The 8,647-nt window shown below is 37.9% G+C and overlaps 1 protein-coding gene across 1 annotated transcript; it reads right to left on the bottom strand.

Moving 5' to 3' along the window:
• Positions 1 to 417: 417 nt before the first annotated feature.
• On the bottom strand, positions 418 to 2,822 carry LOC127126004 (uncharacterized). Its single transcript, XM_051054864.1, has 5 exons — positions 2,631 to 2,822; positions 2,435 to 2,541; positions 2,179 to 2,313; positions 1,059 to 1,246; positions 418 to 869 (listed from the first exon to the last, which is right to left on the bottom strand). Exons 2-5 carry the CDS (start codon positions 2,491 to 2,493, stop codon positions 667 to 669), a joined length of 585 nt encoding a protein of 194 aa, XP_050910821.1. The 5' UTR covers positions 2,494 to 2,541; positions 2,631 to 2,822; the 3' UTR covers positions 418 to 666.
• Positions 2,823 to 8,647: the final 5,825 nt, after the last annotated feature.

Genomic DNA, 8,647 nt, shown 5'->3' with positions numbered 1-8,647 from the left:
TGACAAAAGTAAGCAATTGTATGGGGTAACCAATTGTATTTTCAAAACACAATTTACTTTTATAGATTCTTTAACCAATATTTTTGGAACAATAGCTAGTAAAACCCCTGTTTGTTGAAGAGTTAAAATACTCAAATTATTTTATTATTATTATTCAATCATTAATTATTGTGCAACAAATTTATCTTTTTTTGTGTTTCGTGTACAAATAATACAATTACAAATATTCACCAACAATATACAATAGAAACAAGTTTTCTACTATGCGGATAAAAAATTATAATCATGATATTTCAAACAAAATGAAACCAACTCAACAGTGTGAACCAATTTCTAAATGGTCTTCTCTAAATTTAAATTAGAAAACAAAACTACAAATGTGAGTCTTAAAAAACAGCTACAAATAAAAAGTAAAGATACTGCAGAATAAGGGGAAATTACAACCCTCAAGCCAACATTTATTTGACATATTACACCATAAGAAACATTTAAATTTATTCCTTCCAAAACAAAGAATAACCAGAAGAAGAAAAATTGTTTATAGTTGAAAGAAAGATTGCCACTTAAGCTTACTATTATAATACTATTGTTTTGCCTCATGTAAAATGTTTAAAACCAGAAACAAGTGTTTATAGTCGAAATATTGATAGCCACTTAAGCTTACTATTATTGATTGGAACTCAACTTCGCCTCTGATCTATCGGATGGACAAGCTACACAGTCGGTGCAAGCAATAGAAGGAGACAACTTGGGTGAGAGATTAATCCGTAATGTCTGATGCTTCTCCTCGTTCCCAGGTACATGGAGGAGAGCGTCCATGACTAAAATTTCCCAATCTCGAGGAAGAAAAAAAGAAGACCAAGAGTCATCTGTTTCAAAGAAACCATACCAATAATCAATGTTATTAGCTACTATCAAACTGACCTCACTTGTGTCCCCAACTGTCCAAACAATATGTCAAAGCAAGCAACCAGATTTATATAGCCTCATGGTAGTAATATTAGTTAGTTATAGACACATCAAGAGTTTGGAAAAGCGTTGGCATTCAAATTGCTAACCTCCATCGCGGACTGCCTTCAGCTGTAAGACACCTGAGCCTAGGGGTCCAGAAACGGGAAACGAGCAAGACACGGATTGCCTCTTGTGAGCCACTGCAAGAGATGCATTGTACCATGAACCTTTAACAATTGGTTCTCCAATGGCATCTATTATTGCCTGGTTCTTGCTTGCATCCTCCATGGCCTTGCTGCAAATTTTACAGGAAATAATTTTAGGAGCGGCCATAGGGAGCACGTCATTCAATTTTGGAATATACAGAGCAGTAGTTGAGAAGATCCTTTTTTATAAGTATTAGTAATAGGATTGCATAAAAGTTTTTTGTCTTCGAGATGCTTACTGTCCAATATCTACTGAGAAAAACAATGAAAGCCGGTCGAAAGTATAATAATATTCAATTGGAGGAATGATAACAAAGAATTTGGAAATGGTGATACACCAAGGCCACCTAGGGGTTATTATAATTAAAATATAAAGAGCATGTAGTGATTGTGTTAAGAGTGTGGTGATTCAATTTCTGCTCAGATTTATCTCTTTAGTTGCTTTATCAATTATAGCTTTTACCTCAATGGAGTTTTCACTTCTCCTTCCGCTTCAGGTAACTAATCATCTGCTCAACTCAATTAACCACATTACCAACTGGGGTGTGTGTCGGTGTTAATTTGTTTAATAGTAAGAATTTAGTTTAATATAAAGATTAAATTTTTATAGCACCTCTAAAGAAAACATTCCCCGATACAATACAACCACCGGCGACGTCACTGGTGCGTATCAATGCAAAAGTGACTATTCAACTTCCGACAGTTACCTCTGCGCCAGCAAGATTCCAAGCAAGATAAACAAGCTTTGTGGTGAATTGGCGGCGGTGTGAATTCAGCTAAGTGGTTATTATTTAAGGTACAAGGTTGTCGGGTTCAGACAAGTTCCTATGACTCAGTTTCTTTACCTAGGGGTCATTATAAGTACAAGCTTGGATGCTGAACTTACCTATCAAATTTATCTTGCTCTGAATATAACCATCATTACTATTAGTTATTTTCATGTAGAAGGAGATAAGAGGAGGTTCAACTTTCAGTTTTAACCAAAAAAGTTTAGCATTCTTGAAAAACACATGATATTTACCTGCTACAACCATGATAGATAGAAAGGTCGTCGAGAGCACTCAGAGCAACACCACCAGTAATAGTAATCAAAACAAACGACACTGCCTTACGAGCAAAATATTTACCCTGTTTTTCATCCGCATCCTTCACGGCACTGCGATTATTTAAAATTGGTAGTTACAATCATGGACCATTCATATTATGATTTCAATTTCAATAAAATATCAGGAATTTTGAACATTAAAGGAATTTACGAGAAGCAAAATATAACTTACCTGGAAATTTTAGGTTTGGGGGAGAGTTTAAGGAAGGAGGTTAGTCTCTTGGCCAACATGATGGATCAATCAACGAAACTTTGGATTCCGTGAATCGCCGAAACGAACTAAGCAGAAATTGCGATATGAATCAGAAAATTAGAATATAAAATGGAGGGAGATGAAGAAGAATTAATATATAAAAACCCTAAGTTACCGAGAAAGAGGTAATGGAAGTGCAAGTGAAAAGAAGCTACAACACTTGTGCTCTCGGGTTTTGTTCTTCTTTACGGATTTTAAATCACGTACAAGAGAAAAACCTTGGTGCTCACTGATGAAGCGCTGAAGTTGATACACGCAGTGTTTTAGAATAAACCGGACCGAAAGCCTGACCCGTCGACCGGTCAACAGAGCATATAAATAGTTCGGTCAAGTTTTTAGATTCCCGGTCCGCCCGGTATGACGCCACTAAACCGGTCCGATCGTTACGACTCTAAACAGGACGAACAAGAGTAGGCGAGCACATCACAAAATAAAGAGTAAGATTATGAAGAAAAAAGATAGGATCAAGAAAAAGGCAGGTTTTTTTTACCGAGATAACCCAGTTTTTCAAAAAAAAATCCAAAATATCCCAGATTTCAGAAAAATTCCCAAAGTACCCCACTTTTAGGAGGAGTCTCCAATTGAATTGGCGACTCCTCTTAAAACTTGAATGGAGGCGCCAATTGGATTGGCTAGGGCAGGTGCCCTAGCCAATCCAATTGGCGCCTATGTGTAAGTTTTAAGAGGAGTCGCCAATTCAATTGGCAACTCCCTCTAAAATGCCTCAAATGACAAAACCTCCAACATGAAAGTTGTAGATCTTTTCAAAACAATGAATTTGGACATAAATTTTGCATCATTTGCACTTTTTATGAGAAAGTTATGGACACTTGAAGTTGGACTTCTGATTTTTTCAACTCTTATGTGACCTATAATGTTTTGTATTATCACATGTGTTTCTTTTAGAATCATGAAATTTTGTCCAACATAACAATTGAAGTAGACATCTCAAAATTTCCAATGCAATTGGTCCCACCTCAAAATAATTAAAAATGAAGGAGTTAGGTCCTTGGGAAGTTGATCCAAAATTAGGGTTTCTGTCAAAACATGTGTATGTGAATTTTGCCAAAAGGGACCAACTTCAAGCCCTTCTGTTTGAATGATAAAAGCCTCAAATGACAAAACCTTCAACATAAAAGTTGTATATCTTTTCAAGACAATGAATTTGGACTAAAATTTTGCATCATTTGGATTTTCTATGAGAAAGTTATGGGCACCTGAAGTTGGACTTTTTCACATTTCAATTGTTATGTGACCTATAATGTTTTGTATTATCACATGTGTTTCTTTTAGAATTATGAAATTTTGTCCAACATAACAATTTAAGTAGACATCTCAAACTTTTCAATGCACTTTGTCCCATCTCAAAATCATAAAAAATGAGTGAGTTAGGTCATTGGGAAGTTGACCCAAAATTAGGGTTTCAGTCAAAACATGTGTATGTGAATTTTGCCAAAATGGAGTTTACACAAAGAAACCTAATGTTTGTAGTTTACACAAAGATAAATTTGATATGATACGACTTTATATTAATAAAGTTTGGAGTTTACACAAAGAAACCTAATGGTGATGATCGGGATCACCTAACCGACCTCCGGTCCCACATCCCCTAGCTACCCTAACCCTTGGCCCTAACCCACGTTGACGATTCTGCACCGGTGTTTGTTCATCTAAGGGGCCAGGAGCGTCACTACCTCCTACAGGAGAAGGTCCGTTGGGGTATTCAGCCAACTCAGCATAGTCTTCAGTATGCAATGATGGTGTACCGTCGTAGCTGAGCTCATGACCCATGCCAGAGAAGTTGGGATGTGGTTGACTCATGGATGGGCGACCGGGACGGTTGAAGGGAGACATGGGTGTGAATGATGCGTCTAGGAAAGGTTGGAAAGGTTGTTGGGGTGTTTGGTAGAGATAGGGTTGTGGGATGTTTTGGTTTTGTGATGTTTGGGCTTCTTGGCTACGGTAGGAGGAGGGGTGGTTGGTGTTTTGGCTAAGGCGACTTTGGTAGGGTGATGGTGTGGGTGCGAAGCGATGTTGGGTCTCAGGTTGATGGTCAATTTGTTGGTGGTGGTATGGGGTATGTTCTTGGTATTGGGGTTGGGTGAATGGCATGTTTTGGTTATATGTTTGTGTGTTTGTGGAACGGAAAGTTTGACGGATAGGGGGTTGTGAGTAACCGGGCTGAGAATGTTGTTGGGGGTTAGATGTTGATCCTTCTTGTGTGTAACTTGCCTGGCGTGGGTCGTAGAGGTACATATCTTCGGTGATGAATTGAAAACCAACCGATCTGTCGTCAACCAGGACACAACAAAAACAACTGTCCCAATCAAGGAGCATCATCTAGATCTTAAGCTTTTTGTAACATTGTATTTCTGTAACATTCAATCATTATATATCATTAAGTTCTTGTTACAACGAGTTTCACAACAAACATCAGTACAAAACATCTGAAAAAATAAATAATTCTAACTGATTACAACAATCAAATTAATGTCGTCTCGACCGAACATCATTTCCCTAGCATCCTTATCAGTCTTCATTCGCACCCAACCAAAGATACTGTCAAGTCTCTCAATACTTCTGATTTTTCCCCTTCTGGTATTTTCCCATCTAACCATCGAACCAGCTCCCTCTTCAGTTGATCGAACGTGGTGATGTTCCAAAACAGCATCAGCATTTGAGGTTTGTCTCTCGCATAAACCACCTTACCGTATCGGCGACGAACACCAAACATGATAGCCAAATGATTATATGAGCTGTGAAACAATTGGTCACACAACGCATCTATTTATAAGACAAAAAAGGCATTTTATGAGGGAGTCGCCAATTGAATTGGCGACTCCTCTTAAAACCTACACATAGGCGCCAATTGGATTGGCTAGGGCACCTACCCTAGCCAATCCAATTGGCGCCTCCATTCAATTTTTAAGAAGAGTCGCCATATGAACAACTTTCATGTTCATCAAAAATTCATTTGAAACTTGGAAGCTCATCATTCATTTCAAAACATTATAGGTCATTTTGACAGAAACCCTAATTTTGGGTCAACTTCCCAAGGACCTAACTCCTTCATTTTTAATTATTTTGAGGTGGGACTACGTGCATTGGAAAGTTTGAGATGTCTACTTCAATTGTTATGTTGGACAAAATTTCATAATTCTAAAAGAAACACATGTGGTAATACAAAACATTATAGGTCAGATAATAGTTGAAAAAATCAGAAGTCCAACTTCAAGTGCCGATAACTTTCTCATAAAAAATCCAAATGATGCAAAATTTATGTCCAAATTCATTTTTTTGAAAATATATACAACTTTCATGTTGGAGGTTTTGTCATTTGAGTCTCTTTCGAGGAAGTCGCCAATTGAATTGGCGACTCCTCTTAAAACTTACACATAGGCGCCAATCCAATTGGCGCCTCCATTCAAGTTTTAAGAGGGGTCTCCAATTCAATTGGAGACTCCTCCTAAAAGTGGGGTACTTTGGAAATTTTTCTGAAACCTGGGGTATTTTGGGAATTATTTTGAAAAACTGGGTTATCTCGGTAAAAAAACCGAAAAAGCATCGAGAACACACATAATAAACAATAGCAAAATTATTGAACATAACCTTCACTTAACTAAGTGTTTGATGTTATCAACTAGTAAAGAGAAATTAAGCGATCAGTACATCAGCTATTCGTAGGTAAAATTATGGATTATTTAATAACATAACCGTTGTAGTTAATTAGGAGTAATAATGTAAGAGAATTTATGTTTAGGCCGCCTAGAATATGCCTAATACGGAAAGTCCATAGGCAAATGTTGGGGAGTTCTTATTATTGGATGTCATTTCAAGCTCTTATGCATCGTATACCGTCCATATCAATAAGATGGTTCACCGCGATTAATTTGTGATTTTCGGCACTCTATCGAAATTCACTAAATCTAATTTAAAAAATCTTATGAACAGATTTACAAGATTATTAGGCATGGCAACGGGGCGGGGTAGGGACGGTTTTTACCTTCCCTAAACTCAAACCTGAATCTTCAAACAATCTTCGTTCCCCGTCCCAAACTCAAACGGGGATGGAGAATTAAAACTAAAACTCGTCCCAAACAAGTTCGGATTGGGTTCGGGTATCCCCGCCCTGCCACCATCTATTTAGTGAAATCAATTTCTTTAATAGAAATATTTAATTTTTTAAAAATCAAATTACATTCCAAATACTAAATTTAAAAAATCTAAAAAAATTACATACATACATTTCGAATATTTTAAATAATTAATATAAATCAAAATATTACAACATTAGTCACTTATTTAATATTCTAAATCATCAAAAATAAATAATAATGTACATAATAAAAATAAACGGGCCGGGTTCAGGGACGGGTTTGGGGTGGGTATTAGTGTCCTCATTACCCGGCTCGTCCCCATATTTCATAATCGGGGAAAACCCAAACCCAGTCAAAGTGGGTTTCCCCGTCAACTTCGAGGCGGGTTCGGGTGGTGTAAGACCCCAATTTTGACCCTAAGATCCCTCATGGAATCATAACATTGCATTTGCATTGCCTCAAGGATCTTTAGCATCTTGGTTCCCTTTGATTTTGGGTGGGACTCCTTGTGATTGGTTTGAGATCACCAAGCATGCTTGAATTATACATCATTGGTTCTCTTACTTTTGTTTACTAACCAAAAGCACAAAAATGTGTCACTAACATCTTTTGTTTGAAGCTTGAGTATCATCCAAGACACTTTGTGGATTCTATTTAGATGATCAGTCAACACAAGGAAATGGCTTGAGATACTTCCAACAGGTTCAAATGGGGTCTATTCGTCAGTCAAAACGTTAATCTTGAAGGAGCAAAAGTTTGTTCATGAGCTGTCATGCTCGCTAGGCGAGCAGAATGGGTCGCCTAGCGAGTCCCAAGAAAAGCTACCAGAATCACCTACGCTCAGAGGAATTTCTTGAACTGTCATGCTCGCTAGGCGAAGCCTACGTGTTTAAAAATAAATAAATAAATAAATAAAATATAACAGAAATTTTTTGGACTTGGGCCTCTCTCATTTGAGCCCACAGGTCCACAAAATCAGGTTATAAATTCAGAGTTTCAGTGAAACAAAAGGGAATTTTATTCCTATTACCCTGGCAGGGAAAAAGATAGTGAGAGAAGAGCTAACAGAGTTCAGAGCAACCTCCAGAGACTGAAGAGAACTCATCTGCAAAGAACCAATTCCCTCTCATATAAACCCTAAGAGTGCTTTGCAAACCCAATCGTGCCATTCAATTTCAATCGATCCTCCCCAATCAGGTATGCCCTATTTCCACTACTTTATACTGTCAACCTGAAATTTTTGATACCCTTTTAATGCATTTGTTTGACGAGAGGTTTAGGCCTTCTACCCTTGGTTGCTTTTTGTGAGCTTTTTGTGAATTTTAATGGCATGATTCATGTGGTTACATTTTGATTTGGGGGAAACCCTTGATTACCCTATCTTTTTTCTCTAACCTGTTTGTTGAGTTTTTTTTGTGAGGGCTCACATGACTCTTGCAGAGATGGTTTGCCTGGCGTTCCACTTTATTTGTGGGATACCACCTGGAGGTCTATTCCGATTACCTGTACTGACTCACTTTCTTTGATGGTGTTTAGCTTGGGAATCTCTAATTTTCTTACCTCTTAAATTGATGTTGCTTCGGATCTTTATCCGCGTGGTACTTTATTTTTCCCGCATTTTACCGCTTTCTTAGGTTTCGCATAGCCTTTTGTGGCATGTCAATTAAGGTTGTGCGGTTCCTTCATCTAGGACTGCCTTTTTGCATGAGCATCCCTAAACCACCCAAACTCATTGATTTTTCTTCTCCTAAGAACATGTTATCTCCTTCTACTACAGGCGAGTAAGTCTCCAAAGGTCGAGCATCTGGTAGATTGCGTAGTAACGTCGTTCACCCCAAAACACAACCCTTACCCCATAGGTGGTCGAACTACGTTTTGCTCTGATTTTCATCCCAGATGAGATACGTAGGCATAAGAAGCGATGTCTTAGCGAGCACACTCCTCTTTAACCCATAGGTAGCCGAGCTACGAAGACTCTGATTCTCAAATTCAGATGAGATACGTATGCAGTGGATGCGACGTCCGTGCGAGTCAT

The sequence above is a fragment of the Lathyrus oleraceus genome, chromosome 3, assembly GCF_024323335.1.
Source record: "Lathyrus oleraceus cultivar Zhongwan6 chromosome 3, CAAS_Psat_ZW6_1.0, whole genome shotgun sequence".
In the NCBI taxonomy this organism is placed as follows: domain Eukaryota; kingdom Viridiplantae; phylum Streptophyta; class Magnoliopsida; order Fabales; family Fabaceae; genus Lathyrus; species Lathyrus oleraceus.
The sequence above is the reverse complement of the archived record's forward strand: the minus strand, read 5'-3'. Positions and strand labels throughout refer to the sequence as shown.

Bases quoted from the DNA above. Each gene is read 5' to 3' on its own strand.
- LOC127126004 (XM_051054864.1), bottom strand. From the start codon at position 2,493: ATGTTGGCCAAGAGACTAACCTCCTTCCTTAAACTCTCCCCCAAACCT. The intron at 1,247-2,178 runs GTAAATATCATG...TAAAATTTGCAG, and splicing joins ATCTATCATGGTTGTAGCAG to CAAGGCCATGGAGGATGCAA. The intron at 870-1,058 runs GTTAGCAATTTG...TCTTTGAAACAG, and splicing joins GAAGGCAGTCCGCGATGGAG to ATGACTCTTGGTCTTCTTTT.